The sequence below is a fragment of the Amphiura filiformis genome, chromosome 8, assembly GCF_039555335.1.
Source record: "Amphiura filiformis chromosome 8, Afil_fr2py, whole genome shotgun sequence".
NCBI lineage: Eukaryota > Metazoa > Echinodermata > Ophiuroidea > Amphilepidida > Amphiuridae > Amphiura > Amphiura filiformis.
Window position 1 is genome coordinate 39,756,597 of NC_092635.1, and position 18,076 is coordinate 39,774,672.

The 18,076-nt window shown below is 38.2% G+C and overlaps 1 protein-coding gene and 1 non-coding gene across 8 annotated transcripts in view; one reads left to right on the top strand and one right to left on the bottom strand.

Annotated features, from left to right (window-relative positions):
• LOC140159018 (uncharacterized) overlaps positions 1-15,103 on the bottom strand; it is a 37,598-nt gene extending 22,495 nt beyond the window's left edge. For 6 of the 7 annotated variants that reach the window (XM_072182335.1, XM_072182336.1, XM_072182332.1 and 3 more), the window contains exons 1-7: positions 14,898-15,103; positions 5,967-6,216; positions 5,252-5,578; positions 4,200-4,652; positions 3,205-3,371; positions 946-1,161; positions 130-192 (exon numbers count right to left, since the gene is read on the bottom strand). In XM_072182335.1, the coding sequence (XP_072038436.1) occupies positions 130-192; positions 946-1,161; positions 3,205-3,371; positions 4,200-4,652; positions 5,252-5,578; positions 5,967-6,171 (1,431 nt within the window). In that variant the 5' untranslated portion in view covers positions 6,172-6,216; positions 14,898-15,103. The remainder of the gene's footprint in view (positions 1-129; positions 193-945; positions 1,162-3,204; positions 3,372-4,199; positions 4,653-5,251; positions 5,579-5,966; positions 6,217-14,897) is intronic. The other variant, XM_072182333.1, reaches the window with a different exon arrangement.
• Trnat-ugu (transfer RNA threonine (anticodon UGU)) lies at positions 1,923-1,996 on the top strand. Its single transcript has one exon. It is a non-coding gene; the product is annotated as a tRNA-Thr (tRNA).
• Positions 15,104-18,076: the final 2,973 nt, after the last annotated feature.

Sequence of the window (18,076 nt, forward strand, 5' to 3'; positions counted from 1 at the left end):
ATACAAACACAACATGAAACAAACCCTAAACATGAAATACAACAACACAGAGCTCTTTTCTACAACTTAGTATGTATATACACACACAGACTATTTTTCTTTTAAACATGAATTGAACTCATATCTTACAGGTATCGGCCTTCCTTTATCCGAGTTGTAATTTGTGTTGAGAAGCATCACCTCATAATTATTCTGTAGAAATGAAAAAACAACAAAAACATCAAAGTATTTCACTACCATTTCTCACCCTGATATGGCAGTGATGTCAGTGCGCATTTCATTTTGGGCTGTATCAAATCGCTAGCATTCCTCAAAGCACTGGCACACACATACACACGTTTTGATGTGTGAGCAAAAAACAGCTGCCTCAACATGTTGGCGTTACTGCCACATCAGGGTGGAAAATTATATAGAAACATTTTTATCCTATACCAAGCTGTACACACTTGGAAACAATTGATGATCACTTGAAAAACAATATATTGATAATCAGTTATTCAGTTGGGAAAATATAAATATATTATTAGTTCGGTTATGGAGCCAATATATTGTAATTTCTTGAGTACTTCTGAATTTCCCCCAGACATGATATTCAAGCATCTTGGTGGGTCCTGAAGTGTAACTCCAAACCAGCCAAACATCAAAAAACCTCAATGCACAAAGCAATTGCAAGCACAAGTATACCCCTAATGATCCAATTGCTTCATCATGCTACATGACATATAGGCACAAAAAAGCTTGGCCGGCCAAGATACACCCCTTGGAATGCTATCCCTGGTCATGTGTCTAGAACCTAAGGTTCAAATCCCCACCCAAGAAAACAACTTTTCTAGTCATCTTCTTTCTTTCTTCCTTCCTTCCTCCTTTCCTTCCTGTTCTCCAAGAAGCACATGAGGCATTAAGGTTGACAAAATTGCATCGAGAATGACTGGCATATATACTTACCTTTATTGCTTCTTTGATGTAGGGAATCATGGTACCCATATTTAGATCATTATTGATGATAAGCCTCCTAGCCCACTGGCCTGCTCTCACTACTCCGTTGCCATGAATTAATACCAGCAACTTCTTGTCTGTAGGCGGCTCCTCACCATTGATAACTGGAAGAACATGGTCACTTACAAATATGAAGGTTCTTGGTTGTTTCTCTGTTGCATCCACCTGGATTGATTAAAAGATGAATGAATGAAATGATGAATGTTAAGTGCAAATGGATGTTTGTTCAATTAAATAGTATTCTATTGACCCTTTGCACTGATCTGCACTGCAGTGATGCCAACGAGCACGCCTTAAGCGCACAATTGGGCTACTTGCCGATCACTTGCCGCTACTCAAAAAAGCATACCGCTACTTGTCTAAAATTGGGCTACTTTTGCCAGTCTCAGGCCGCGGCAGTAATTTGATGTATTTTACTTTCAATTTAGCCGATTTATAAAAGTTTTGAGTCTTTGAACTTCCAAATTGAAATTACAATGGGTTTTGTGACCATTTATTGATCGGTCAATAACTTCCCAGTAAGTACCGGAAATTTTAAAGTCAAGTGCTTTTCCGCCCAATTGGGTGTTTTGCATTTTAAATTCGGGTAAATCCTCCCAAATATCCAGTATTGGGTGCTTTTATGGAAGCATAAAAAATTGGGCTACTTGAGAATCCTTACCCGGGGCCTGGCGAGTCAATGCGCCGCGTCTTGACGCTGAAAAGTTTTGGCAACACTGCTGATCTGCCATCTTGATCTTTAAACAAAGTTCTCTCTGCAAACGCATGTCACAAAGTACATTTTGAACTTACTTCATGGTGCTTATAAACCGTCGCAAATAATGAAGGAGACAAGTAGAATTAGTGAACCCGTCTGGGAATCAAACCTAGGACCTTAGGTTTACAAGACCTGTGCCTTAACCACTTGCAACCAGCCTAATTACAAAGCTCCTGTGGCCAAGTGGATAAGGCACAGGTCTTGTAAACCTGAGGTCCTGGGTTCGATTCCTAGGCGGGATCACTTTTTCTACTTGTCTCCTTTATTATTTGCGACGGCGAACCTGGTGAAAAAGTATGTTTATTATATATAATTCCTGTCGATAATGCCACTGTTTATCCATGTAGTGATGTAGTGGACCAATTTTGAATTCACAGTGTTCGTTTACAACCCATAAGTGTTTGTTGTATCAATATCAGTAGCAGTTGTTAAAAATTTAATTTGAATATCAAATGAAAAGGTAAGATGTTCTTTACAGATTATATGATCCATACTTAATATGTGCATTAAAAAAACCCTGCTGCATGACAGCTTGATGCACTACTTACAAACTGAAAATTTTGCTTCAAAATCCCATTTTGCTTACAAACTAAAAAGATTGTTTATTGTTGACAATATCTTTCACACAGCTCCTAAGAGTTTCTAGTGGATATTTTTATAATATGCGACATGATCAAGGGGAATGAGTCACATGTCGACCCTGGTCGAAAATGAGTTTTACATATGTTTCTAAAGAGGACAATTAGAGCTTTCAGAAACTGAAAACCCCATGTTGATACGTGTTTTCTTTGCAAAGTTACGTACATTTATCAATCGCTGAAAACAATATGAAACAAAAGAATTTTAACACTTTCTTTGCCAATATCTCAAAATCAATATTAGCGACATCTGCCTCATTTCCCAAGATCGTGTCACATATAATGAACTGTGCAGACTTTTGAGGAGGCATGGAAAGGTTCACTTTTGAGCAATGCATTTAGCATAGGGAGTGTTATCTTACAAGAAAAATGCAGAGGTCAAAAACAATATCCCTGATGTTTTCACAAATTCACAAAATAACTTTGAAACAGATGAAAAAAAAATAGTGTGAATAGTCCGATTGGATTAATCAACTTTTAAGCAGGTTATGAATAGAATCTAATTCACTTCCTTAAAGATAACTTACGTTACGTGCAGGTCACTGTGACTATCTAAATATCACTAAACTTTGTTCATCTGGCATATTAGAAAGACTCTTAACATTGTGGAGTGTTGTGTAAATAAAATATGTACCATTGCACCCTCATTATTAATTATTGGTTATATGTTTGAACAGAGAGGTTTGTCTAATTAGTTTCTGAAAACACTGCATACTTGCATGACAATGGACTTTGGATGCTGATAATTATCAATGGACTGCATGTTGGTGATACATTAGAAATATTTAGAAATAGAGACGGGTTGTAACTTACAGGTACATATGCTTTCTGTAGACCACATTCCGTTTCCATTAGCTGAAAGATGTGTTTTGTGATGATTTCTCCAAGTGCTTCATAATGTTTCTGATTGAAGCTACGATCATTAGGAATCACTTCAAAGACAAACGATGAGCCAGTTTTGATTTGTCTTAGTTCACCATCTGAAAAATAAATGTAAATAAATCAATCTCTAAAAGGTCACTTTAAAGAAGGGAACTCAATAAACCGAAAAGGGAAATATCCAATGATATTAATTCTTGACAAATCTTGGTATGTAAATTATGTTCAAAGCCCAGAACCTTGCCAAAAAACAAAAACAAAAACCCAAAACAACAACAACAACAAAGAATTTTACTATTTAAGCTTTTTGGTTTTTGAACCCACCCTCTCAATATGCATTTGATAGATTTTTTCAGCCTAAATTGTGGGGAAAACACCGCCTCGCTTTTTATGAAGTAAAATGCTTCTGTTCAGAATGTGAATAAAACTATTAAATAATTCTTGTACATTTTCCATGATAAATCATGGAAAAGCTGTAAGCATACTTTTAACTTTTATTGGAGTATGTAATTCAATATGGTACACAAATAATTCTGTGACAGCATCAACCAATATATTCTGGGTTAGAAGTTTGTTACATGCTGCAAGAATCCATTTAGATTCTCGCAAAAGAATTTACAAAAATCTTTTGATTTCCTCCATTTACTTATCACACAAAATATTTACGAGAATCTATTTGGATTCTTCCAAATTCTACTTTGCGAGAATCGATTCTTGGATTTGTGTCGAATTGCTAACCCTGATTTTGCAATAAAATTAATCATTTACTTTTTCTGAAAAAAATGTTGACAATGATCCATATGTGGAACTAGAAAGCAGTGACACAAGATATGAGAAAATGATAGAGATAGTAGTCATGGACATAACAGAAATAGGAAAATGTAGTTTATATAAGCAAATAAGTAGGCTTTTACAAATTCAAAACTTACGTTGATTGAATTCATAACCAAAATCTTGCAGAGTGTGCATCTTAGATAGATCCGGCCTGACAGATGACCTTAAAGTCCTCTTTGGTACAGCATCTGCATCTGTCTTTGGCTTCTTGGCACTCCTCTCTGTTTGTTGCTCGTCTGTTTTCCCTTTCTCGTCTGGTTCCAATTCCTCTTCTTTACTTCTCGACCTTCTTATTGCTGCTCTTTCCACATCTTTGTCCTTGTCATTGGTAGTACTATCTTGCATCGCCTCGGTCTTTTCTGTTGTTAAATCTTCAACAGGTGCATCATCTTCTCCTTCTGAGATATTTGTTTCAGATAATTTGTCATCATCAGTGACATTGTCTTTATGCTCTGGTTTGGAGCCCTGATCTGATGGCTCTTTACTTGTGGATTCGCTCTTTGCCTCTGAATTCTCATCCACCTGCTCTTCCTCCTGGTCTTCTGCAACTAAAAATGCATTTTAACAAAAATTATATCCCATTTGGTTTGTTTTTTTACAAAAACGTCATGTTACAATAACTAATCAAAGTGTTAATTTAACATGATGCTGTTTGCTACTTGTTTTTATTAAATTCAAATTAAATAAGTTATCTGAATCTCAATATACAAACATTTTACATACATTTTTGATACCAGGAAAAATATTGTCACACCCCAAATATGCCAACACCTGTTGATAATGTGATATAATTTAATACAATTCTGGTTTAATTATCATGCTCATCCACCTATGTGATGTGATCAAGCAAAATGAGTTGAATGTCAGGAATACTGATTATGAGATATAATCAATAATATATAGTATCAGTATTCAACTTCCTTTGTATTTTATTGTTCTGAGCAACTCTAAATTGGCCATATCTCTGGAACCGTAAGTCTACTTATGATGGGGATTTCAGCAAAATAAAGCTCCAAGAATGGCTTACATAATGAATTGAAAACTGAATTTTGATTTTGATCGACATGTTTTGCTTGATCGCATCACATATGTCATGAAAAAACTGTTTGTTTGTTTAAAATCTGTGAAATTAGTTGGCACAGCTCACCTGCAAGTTCTGGCATTTGATTGTCATCTTGGATTGTCTCTCCTGCAGGCTCTTCTTCCTTCTCATCTTCCTCCACCTCTTCTGGTTTGAGTACCTCTTCATCTTGTGGCAGTTGATTCTCATCTTGACTAGTCTCTCCTGCAGGCTTATCTGACAGAGCTTCCTCCGATTCTTTCTCTTTTTCCTGCTCCTTCTCGTCTGGTTTGGGTGTCTCATCATCTTGTGGTGGACTGGGTGTCTCATCATCTTGAGGATGATTATTTGCCTCTGTTTTTTCTTCATTGGTATTATCGATCTCCATTGGTTCCTCCACTCCATCATTTGTATCTAATTATGGAATTGAAGGATTCAAAAGCAATTTTAATTAATAGATTAATTTCATTATTTTTGGATACTTCAATTCATATTTTGGACAACCCAGAGAATACGGTAAACAGCAATGACCTCAAAGTCACAGAGTTCTCAGTGCAATCTATCACATCACGGTACAGTGCATACATGTATTTGCATCACTTTTCATGGTATGTTTATTTTGCTTTTACAATATATGTCTTTCTTTTCTGTTTTCATGGTGCTGACCAATGTGACATTTTCAATTGTGAGATTTTTGGTAATGCATTTATGGATACCTGCATTCCAAGAATGGTAACATATAAATTTTTCATTTGAAAAAGGACCAATACCAGTATTATTTTAACTTCTTATTTTCTCTTACCTTCAGCAGATTCAATCCCCATGTCTTGTAAATTTTCTGTCAGTCCCGTTTTCAGAGATGGTTTCTGATCCTCCTCCATGTCTGTAGCCTCCTCCGTACTGGTCTTGTCTGGCTCTAACATCTCTGGTAATTTCAGATCTGGTTTCTGACCATCAGCCTCGACTCCAGTTGCGTCTGGCACTGCTGTCTCGGGTAATTCTGCCATTGTAAATTGGCTAGATTGAGCTGTTGGTGCTATCACAAACAGCAACTGTAAATCAAACAAGCTGGCAGCAGTGAGCTACTATATTGACTAGTGCTTGATAACATTATTTATTTAATATTATTAATGTACATAATGTATCCCAGAAAAAATGCCAAATATGGAAAGTAAGACCTTTGACCTTGGTTGTACAGCACCTGCACTGTCAAGAACCATATGGTGATCTAATGGAAAACTGTACACATCAAATCACATTATATCAGAAAACCCAACAGGCAGCCAATATAATGTGGAAAATGAAGAATGTTTATACTGATGCAGAGCACAACTGTACCTCTTTGCAGGCTATTCTTTATTCCTCCCTCTGGGGACAAAAAGAGGGGGCAGGCAATTTTAGGCAGGGCAAAATGGGTAGGGGTAAATCAATTTTTGAATGGTCAAAAAGGAAGTCCATCACCACACCTAAGATATAGACGAATCCAAATCCACGCATTCCTACACCTGACTAGCAGCCTTTAGTTGGGTAGCCGTCGGCTACAATACACCCAAAATGTGAAATGATTCGGCCTTGGCGGAAATTTTAAAGTGCATTCTATCACCCGTGTTACACCTTCCCCGAAAACACAGGTAGACAAAAGAATGATTATACAACTCAATACAATTCCCTTCGGCAAAACACACAGCTTCTACATGGTCTATTCGCTGTTGAAGGGCCATATAATAATCGGATTAATTACACACGGTATCTATGCATACACCATATCAAACGCTACAAATGGATGTACTTGCGAACAAAAGGACTATGTATGAATAGATGCGACAGGATTACCTGCGGAATTATCTCTATTGTATATTATTCTATTAACCAGCCTCGTCCTTGCATCTTCTCTAGAGGTGTTAGGCGGCTTTTATTTGCACAATTGGGCACTCAAAACACCAGGTTGGTGCTAGCTACCTAAAGATGGCCGACCAAATCCTGACCATGACTTGGCTCGTTGGATTTGTCTATAGGAAATGGTGAATCCAAATGGGGTTTCTCTACAATTTGAGGTCACAATGTGAGCTATGGTATTATTGCCATGTACATGATTGAACAGTGCAAATAGATTTGAGACCATTGGCCAATTTATAAATTCAGGTGAACCAGTACTCATTTTTTTTACTATTATTTGAACCTTTCTACCAGGACTCACCTGGTAGAAAGGCTCTTATTTTCTATTTTCACCCTTGATCAGGTGCTCAATAGCTTTAGTTATGTTGTGAACATACATGAACATACATGGAAAGTGAAACCACATCTTACAACATATGACTCAAGTTAGCCAAATTTGCAAAAGTATACAAAAAGTCCCAAAATTTAAGAATTTGCTAGCGTAGCTTAGCTAGCCAAAAAATCATATTTTTGAAGCTTTATTTGTCAAAAAAGGTCCAAATTTGGGGAAGAAAGTCCACTTTTCACAAAAAAGTCCACCTTTTCAAAATCAGCACCCCCACAAAAATTGGTTAAATGCGGTAATTGAATTATACCTATAATTTCCTTTTTAAGAATTACATCAAAAATGAATAAACTTAATATACTTTGAGCATAGAGTCCTGTCATCTGATTGGATAAAAGTGTGGTCATTGAATTAGCTAAGCCCTCAAAATGAACTATGCCCAGTCATGAAAACAAATTATATACTTCATTAATATATTCTTGTTCATTGATTGGTTAAAAGTGGATCACATGACAAAAAATAGTTCTACCATCAGTACTCCCATCCGTAAATAGTACCTGTAAGCCGTAAATAGTATTTTCAATGTCCCGGATGAGCCGTAAAAAAATAGTACCTCCAAGCCGTAAATAGTACTTTTGACCATGCCTTCCGCGTGCACGCATTCGATGCGACGGAACAGTTCGCGCACGCGAAACTGCCATAGCGTGATTTCGCGCTGCTGTAATTGGTTAGCCCGATTTTAGCCTATTCGATTTTGTTGAAGGGCAAAATATAGGTTGTACTTAAATTTATTGGTCTTGCTGTTCACTCAGGATAGAAGCAAATAATTTTCTTTTAACCAATCAATGAACAAAGAACATACTAATGAAGTATATAAAACAAATATATACTGCCTTTATTCGAAGTTCTGGTTAAAACTATGGTCCCTCGTTGAGATCAATTAATACTATTTTCCATCGGGGCTGCGCCCCTCAGGAAAATATTACTATTGAACTCACCTCGGGCCCATAGTTTTAACCAGAACCTCTCATGGCAGTATATACATGTATTTGTATACTATTGACCGGTGTCGGTGTGCGTCTACGCATGCGCAATCGCAACATCCACTTACATCCATTCAATATATAAAACAAATATTGACTGCTTTATATTCGGGACATGGTTAAAATTATAAGCCTGTGGTGATCTCAAAACCATGCTATGACCTTGAATTGCACTTTGGTTTTTTTGCAATTCCAATTCAATTTTTCAACACTCAAATTTTGATTCAATTCCAATGCAACTAAACTAAAATAATTTCAATTCAGTACATCCAAATGCTAAAATTAGGCAAGTAAAAATAAACTTGTTTAGCATCCTGGTGTTTTGAAAAAAGGGGAGGAAGAGGGACTTTTTTCTTTTCTTTTTTTTACAAAACTGCTTTATATACCCATATTTAACGCTTTATTTTGTTATTCTGCATTGTGAATGTCACTGAATGATATCTGAAAATGAGGAGGAGGAGGAGGCACTTTTTATTTTGTTGTTTTGGAAGGTAGGCCCCTCCAGTGATCCCAAAACTCTTCTGAAACTATGTGTCTTATACATTTGCAAGACTGTATGTAAAATTTCAACTCCCTCAAACATCTTTGAGAAGTTATAAACATTTACAAAATAAAAAGGAATTTGAAAAATCACCAAAAAAGGAGGAAGACGAGAATGCTTACTCGGCCTTACCAAAATTAATTTAAAGGGGTACTACACCCATTGCATTTTTTTGTATTTTGTGAAGAAATGATTTATAAGCATGATAAGTGCAGAGTGTGTATCTGAATGTACGTTTTACATGAAACTTTAACAGCATTCATGGCATTCCTTTACTTTAGGGTTTTTTCCCAGGGGGGAGGGGGGGCACTCAATTTTTTTTGGTAGGGGTGTGCCCCCGCCAGTTTCGAACTCGAGGTCTAAGGAACTGATCGGCTGGCCAAAAAGGGGGGTCTAGGGAACTGATCGGCCGGCCAAAAAGGGGGTCTTGGGAACTAATTAACCAGCCAAAAAGGGGGGTCTTGGGAACTGATCAGCCGCCAAAATCTGAAAATGGGGGGTCTTGGAACTAAACCATGCAGGTCAAACCAGGGCTCAATTTCGTTGCGTTTTTGCCACAGATTTTTGAAGGAATCGATTTCACTTTGAATTGTACATTAAATTATTAAATCAAGAAAACCATCAATGCAAAATTGGTCTGTGGTGGTCTATGATGGAAATCTCAGCAAAGCAAAACAGCATTCGGATCAAAATTACTAGACCCTGCAGACCTACCTATAGCCTACTGATAATTATAGCAGCAGCGAGCAGCATTACATAAAAGCCCACCATAACAACAAACCCACAAAAATATTTTTTCAGTGCCGTAACTAAAGAAAAACATTTAGGCTACATTGAACTGCCATGCATACATGACACGATTAAGTGAAGTGTGCCGAATTTGACAACCATTCCACTATTGGCACCAGTAGATCGTAAATTACCTTTTAATTCACTGTTATGGCCAGCTGCAAGGACGTACATAATTATTTGAGGTACTTTTCCTTATATTTGGCAATTTTATTCCCAAAAGAGATCTCAAAATCATTTATTTCCAGCAAAACGTTTATCATCTGAAGGCCTCGGCACTCGCGACAGTGCTGGAATCATTGTTTACAAACAACCAACCAGTGTTGCCACGGACTGCTACAAGGAGCCCAAAATCCACCTTATTCCTTACGATGTGTTTCAAATTCCCTTTGAAGCTTCTTCTTCTTCCTTTGAAGTACAGTCCTCTCTACGAGAGTATTGTCGTACTGTGTGCAGTGCAAATGTGGCGAGCAGGAACACGACTTCCAGTGATGCTCTTGGAGAAACTATTTACAGGTGCAGAATAGGGTGCAAGTAAAAACTAAAACCACTGAGCGGTTAGCGGAGTGTCAGCGGGTTCAGCCTACTCCTGAAGGAATCCAGGGATTCGGCTGACACTACCGAGGCAGGAAGTTGGTTCCACAGGCAGATGGTGCTGGGAAAGAAGGAGTGCTGGTAGGCTAAGATCCTGCAGTGCTGTTGCTTAAATTGCATCGGGTGACCTCTGGTTGACACGGTGGATGGAATGAAGAGAGGTGGGCGGATGGAATGGCCACAAGCCCATAGACGATGCGGTAAAGCATGATCACTTTGTTATGGGCTCGTCTTTCATAGAGTGTTTTCCATTGCAGGTCTTCTAGCATTTTGGTAACACTGTGCCTCTGGTGGTAGTCAGATTTTACGAATCGGGCAGCTCTTCGTTGAACCATGTCTAGCCGGGTCACGAGATCCTTAGGATGGGGGTCCCAGACTGATGAAGCGAATTCCAGAGTAGGGCGAACATAGGCGTTGTAAGCTTATTCCTTGATCTTGGCTGGACACTTCCTGAGATTCCTTTGTAAGAACCCTCTGGTACTATTTGCCTTCTTGCAGATATTATTGATGTGAGGTTTCCAGCTTAGGTTTTTATGAATGGTGACACCTAAGTATTTGGCTTCATCAACGGTGCGGAGAGTTGTTCCATGGATAGAATACTGGGCGTTAACAACTTTCTTCTTGTTGGTAATTGGGGGCACCTCGCACGTGTCTGGGTTGAAAGCCATCTGCCATGTCTTCTCCCATGTCTGAAGACGAGCCAGGTCATCCTGAAGGGCAGAAGCATCATGGTCCGATCTGATTGGTCGATACAAGAGTGCATCGTCGGCAAAAAGACGTATGTTGGATGTGACGGCTTCTGTTAGGTCGTTTATAAAAACCAAAAAGAGGAGGGGACCTAGCACTGTCCCCTGTGGGACGCCAGATGTGACCTCTGATGTGCAGCTCTTTTTTCCTTCCAAGATGACTTGTTGGGTGCGGCCTGATAGGAAGTCACGAATCCAGGACAGGAGATGTCCGCGCACGCCGACATGGTGGAGTTTCAGTAGGAGTCGTTCGTGGGGAACCCGGTCGAAGGCCTTGGAAAAATCTAGTAGGATGGCATCAACTTGTTCTTTATCACGAAGGCCCTCGGCCAGGTCTTGGATGGTAAGCAGAAGCTGAGACTCACACGAATGCCTCTTCCTGAAGCCAAATTGCTTACTGGTAAGTATACCATGTTCATCAAGATGGTGTATTATCTGGCTGTGAAGGATATGTTCCATGAGCTTACAGATGATGGAAGTTAATGATATGGGACGGTAGTTCTCCGGTTTGTGTTTATCGCCTTTTTTAAAAATTGGTGAGACATCTGCTGACTTCCATTGAAGTGGAATCTTGCTTTGATGTAAAGAAGCTTCAAACAACAGCGCCAACGCTGGGGCTAACTCATTAGCTCCTTCCTTCAGAAGGTAGGCAGGAATGTTGTCGGGGCCTGAAGCTGAGAATGGCTTAACCTTAGCCAGCAGTTTGCGAACTCCTTCAACTCTGATGGTGAAATTAGGTACCTCAGGATGGATACTTGGACCCAAATTTGGGAGGTTGGTTGTATCTTCGTCGGTAAAGACGGAGACGAATTGATCGTTAAGCATGTTCGCCTTGACAACACTATCACTTTGTAGGAGACCATCCTTCATAAGTGGTGCGACGCCGAATTTTCACATCTGTTATTTTTATAAACGACCATAGTTTTTGGAGTTTCCAGATGAATCATCACATATCATATTGTTGACATAATTATTGTGTTTAGGCTTACAGTCAGATTGCATTTGTTTTTCAGACTTATGTATCTGGAGCGGTCGTTTTTGGACTTGGTCTTCTTAGCTTTCATGAAGGCTCTCTTTTTTCTCCTAGCAAGTTTTTTCAGATCGCTATTGATCCACGGCTGGTTGAAGCGAGTGGTAGACATTTTGGAAGGAACACAATCTACCAAGGTTTCTTGCATGTTGGTGGAAATTTGATTCCACAAGTTATCAACAGGAGTATCAATTGAGTTAGTCATGATAAAGTTGGTAGAAAAATCAGACAAGTTACTTTTAACTTTCGACATGTCAGCTTTTTTCCACAGAAACAGTTTCCTGCGCACTGGTTTCTGGCGCTTAGCCCGGACATCTGAGATGGTCAGGACCATTTCATGATCACTAAGAGCTGGTAGTGGAACACACTTGCTGATAAGAGCTGGTCTATTTGTTAAAAATAAGTCCAATGTATTGTCTAGTCTGGTGCAAAAATCCACTATCTGGGTGAGGCCCAAATCTTGGAAAGTTGAAAGGAAGCACTCATTTATTGACAGTTTATACTGATGACCGACGATTGCATCATTAGGCCATGATATGTCTGGAAGGTTAAAATCACCGCTGACCCACACCGTGGCAGATGGAAATTTGGTGATGATATCACGTATGGCTTGACACAAAAACTGGGCATATGGTAAATCATTTCTCGGTGGTCTGTACGCAGAGATGATCACAAGGGGCTGTTGCTGGTATAACTCAACTTTGGTTGCAACTATTTCACAATCTGTCTCTAACTTGATTTGGCTACCAATAAGATCATTTTTGATCGCCAATAAGACTCGCCAGTAACCATCTGGACGATCTTGGCGAATAGGGCGTTGTAACCAGGAGGCATCATCTCGCTGCTAAACATACCAGGTTTCAGCCACGTTTAGTTAGCAATAATAACATCAGGTTGGCTAGAATCGACCGCTTCCCAGAAAGCCTCCTTCTTGGATTTCAAACTTTGAAGGTTGACAGATAGTGTTTTAAGTGGTCTAGAAACATTCTTCCTCCCTGTAGGTCTTTTAATGGGGGGATGAACGCTGTAGGGGAGAGCCAATATCAGAGCCATCAGTTGTACTACCAGATGAACTACGTCTAATACTGCGCTCAACATTTCCCGGTGTCAGATCGTGGGATGATTTGTTATCCATACTAGCCAATGTGTCAAATTTGTTTTCAGTTTCAGATACATAAGAGTCAAAAAGGGACGATGAGTAATTCGGAGTGTCACAACTTGCACAAATCCAGGTAACATCCGAATTATTCAGTCTGTCATAGGTTTCATGTGACATACCCATACAATCCGTGTGGAACCAGGTGTCGCAGGTGTCACATGCAACAGCCATTCTAGTGCGTGACCAACGCACAGCTTTTTTACAAACACCGCAAGGGTATTTGGGGGCATAGGGCCCAGGGTTTGACTCAGTATCACATGATTGAGTTATCAGCAGAATACTTAAGTACAACAGGACCAGTTTTCTACTTGAATGGGTTGCGTAGCACTTGGATAAAAGAGTGAGTCAATTGACGAGCAGACACTTGACGTAAAGAGAAGCTTGAAGAAATTTATGGTAATTGAAGTGGTTTGATTCAGTTAAACTTGCAGCTGGGTACCAGGCACTAACAAAAGTACCACTTTGATTCAGTTTATATGGCGTTTTATACTGTTCTTCCATGACAAAGTTACTGGCCAATGATGATATCACCAAGAGTGATAAAAGTAGGTGAAAATCAAACATGATTGGTACTGACCTTAAAGTTTACTGGAATACATGGGAAAGGATGCAAAAATAGCAGACTGGAAAGTGCTGTTGGCTGGCAAGGCAAGTCTATGTCAGGTTTAATTTGGTAAACAAACCTGCTATACTACATACATGATACGATCGTAATGATGGAGGATGGTCGCCATTTACATGCATGAATGAACTCACCGCCACTGTAGACACATGACACACACACAACCAAAACAACACAGATCGGTTGAAAAATACTTTGGATGAATGATGACTTCCTTGGAGAAAACAATCCACAGAGTCAGATAATTCCAATCCAGGAAGAAGCTGGAAATATACTATGGTAGCAGGAACCAGGAATAAATCACAGATACTGCTAAATAAAGGATTTTGTAAGGTAGAAAACTGGAGCAAAATTAAAAGTCGTGTTCCCGCGGTCGTGACCTTTGACCGGAGCTTTTGGGCTCGCAAAAGTAGCTTTTGTGCTTGAAATAGTAGGACTGAAAACATGCCAATCAAAATGCCAATGAGAGCAGAGATCGGTGACCTGAGAGTCTATGGAACGGCTAGAAAAATTTGGGGCTTCAAGAGCGGCAATCAATGAATTCAGTCAGGTCAGTGGGACTAAGGAACGGCTAAAGTTTTATTCAGATTCCCTTTTACAAATTAAGCGTAAAAAGTACTGCTAGCCGTCCAGCGCGTATTATTTGCAGAAGGTCCAATGCACACGCTTGACGTCGCGCGCGTAAAGCCGCGTATACGCGATGGTTAAGCTGTCAAATGAAATCTGAATAAGACTTTAGCAGCTCTGAAAAAGGGGGTCGTCGTCGCGGCACATACCCATCATGAATGTGAGTGCCCCCCGGGGTTTTTTATTTTGACATGTATATTAATACTTTAGCCGGGACTTTAGCTGCCTTCTCAGTAAGGCTTCTGCACTGGTTAGGGTTAGGGTTCGGGTTATAACACTGTACTTCCACAAGGCAGCTATAACATGTAAGAATAAAACCCCCTAAAATAAAGAAACGCCACAAACAAAATTTTAAGCTTACCAACTGACACAGAATCAGCAGAACACAAACCGCTACCACATCTGCTAAATGCTTTAAATTAAGATGTCCTCTGGACGCCAGCTTCTGGTTTCGATTTGAAATATTGACTCCAATTTCCCCACACAAAAATATTTTACTTTACAATCCAGAGAATTACACATAGCAGAAAAATTCCCCGATTTCACAATTTTTCTTTTGCGATGCAAAATTGCAAATGGCAAAAATCAAACGAATGAGGGCGCGATCAAACTTTGATTTCACCCAGGGGGGGGCGGCCAAGATTGACTGAATTTTGACGTCGTCATTGGTTTTACACGTAAACACAAAAATGTCTCAAATAATTCCAAAAGTGTATGCATGTTATCAAGCACTATTTTATCAGTCTAAATCCGTTGAGGTTCGACAATGAACCTCATTGTAAGTACTGTTTTTTTGAATTATTTGTATGAATAACGCACGATATGTTACAATATATATACTGAAAATTCCCCCCACGTATAGTATGCCATAGTCGTTTTTGATAAATAAAAACATGTTATTAATCATGATGAAAGCATTCAGTTGAACTCGAAATTATACTGATATTTATTACTATGATATTACATCAAAATACTAGTATAAAATTGTCATGAAAAAGTTTATATAATTATACTAAAAAGTATTTAGGCCTACCCAGTAAAAGTAAAGTATACTAGGCTTATATTATTGAATGCAACATATCATGTCATAATTATATTGGCACTTCAATACTGACCAATTCTGAATCTACCAGTTTATTAATCCCAAAATCCGAGTTAAAAATCGACTATGTACATTGCATTTTAAACGGGACTTTGATCGGGCAAAGTCCCTAACACACAGACTGTCAATCATACTTGTTGTTTATCAATCCAATTAAACCGTAAGCACAAAGCCTGGAAGTACAAGAGGCGCTCATGCACCTACTGAGAGTTTAATGTTCCTATACCAAAAAACAAACAAAAACCATTACCTTTGTCCTGTAGGCCTACCATCCATAATAATTTAACTGCTTTGTTTTAATAATCGCACCTAAGAAAATTATTAATCATTTTATTTGTATTTCCCAGTATTTCATTTTTGTCAAATTTCTGGGGTAATTGGGTGGGTGGGGGGGAAGCAGAGTCGGAGTCTTGAAATACCACGACAAAATTGAGCAAAACTGCGACATACATCTTTCTTTGGGCCTTTTCAGTCCAAATTACCTAATTTTGACCCATTTAAGTATTAAAATTGGAAATTTTCACACATATTTTATCCCCGTAGTGTTATTCTAGGAGTTGATCAGTGGGATAAACTTGCAATTCCCCCCTGGGAATTTTGCCTGGTACGTCAATGATGATTATACCTTTAATATAGGACAAAAAGGTTCAAAGAGGGATAGTATAGAAAGAACCACCAAAGGCAGCATCAAGGGTCCATAAAACTACACTAGAACAAGTTTCTGGTGGTTTTCACAATAGAGGTTATCCGTGTTCTATAAGCTGCATATCCTACCAACGACTCCTATACCTTGTTTAGGACTTTCAAAAGAAGTACCTGCATGTGCAACCATGACTATTTCAAAATAGCCCGCCAAAGTCATGCAGGTAACTCCGAGGTCGTGCATTGAATTAGTTTGAATGAGGAATACTACGGGAACCAGCGCCTTTTGTTAGAAGTCACGCATGAGTAAAGTGGATAACCTCTATAGCTTTATTGATTAGTTTTGACATCCAGTTATGTTGTACAAACATAGATTTGCATCTCTTCCATTTACATATACTTCATTGGTTTGTATATCTGTTATCGTCTTCTCTGTTTATACCAAATGTTTGCATGGTAACCCAGTAAACACAAAAAGTTTTTCACATTATTCACCAAAGGTTAGAAAAGGTTTACAGAAATCGTGCAAGTGTCAGGTTATATAAAGGGTATAAAATATTTTCATAACATTCAAAAACATTTTTTGAAAACTTCCTGCCAAATATTCTACCATAATGTTATTAAATATTGACAAGATATTTTGTAAAATATTTAGCAAAAATGTTTGCAAAAATATTTTGCAATAACATTTTAACAACATATAAACAATGTTTTTGTACTGTGTTTTCATACAAAACGTTAAAAAAATATAATCGGTTTAAAATGTTAAAAAAATGTTGTGTGTTTGCTGGAGAGTTGATGTAAAGCCCGTAAACACAAAATATGAATATATTGAATATTTTATTGTACAGTGGAGAAAAACTCTGACAATGTTCTCTAGAACAGGTTGGTAGAGAAAAATATTCACTTGTATTCATTTATCTGGCAAATTATATTTGGTATCAAACCAATTGTAGGCAGCATAGTCCATTTGGCTTCAGTGTATGCTCCAGTGCGTTTAGTGTAGCGTAATGCCATGTTTCAGTTGGCAAAACAGATAATATTTTTTAATCCAAAAAAATTAGCGTTGTATTTTTCTGGAATGGAGAGTAGTGTCTTTTATTGTAACAATGTCTTTCCTTACTTGATCTGCCCGAAAACATGTAAAATGGTAATAGGTGACATCTCATAAAAAACATAATGATAACAACAAACACTTGGAATCATTCATGCTTTGCATGCTGGCCATAAAAAGTCCCAAGTTTTCAGATATTTTCTCAAAATTTTAAGAGTTACCTCAAGAACAACTGAACCAATACTGGGCATGTTTGTACTAATTTTTATGTATTTTTCATGCTGATTCCAAATATAGTCATGAACTTGTACAATTCTGAAATTTTTAAAGAAAATTGTGAACTTGTCATCTGCAGTCGACGCCCATTTGGAGAGGGCCAAGATACAGACATAAATCATATTGCAAATATTCTGTTTATCAGCTCTTCTGGATCCTCTCCTAGTTACAATCCAATCTTTACTCACACACATGCATTTGGATTCCCTGTAATTTTAATTACAAAGCAACTCCAAAAATAAATGGGGTGAAATGGTTCTGGTTTTTTACAAAGTCAATGTGCAGTATTATATAAGCAGAAATTTGATACAGATCATATGAAATGCAAAATGGCCAATACTTTATCAGCCACTTGCTGAATTGGAAATCATTTTGCTAGGATTGAAATTTTATCTTGTAGCACAGATATTTTCAAAAATACCTCTTGATATAAAAGCACAATTATAATATATATTTAGAATAATTT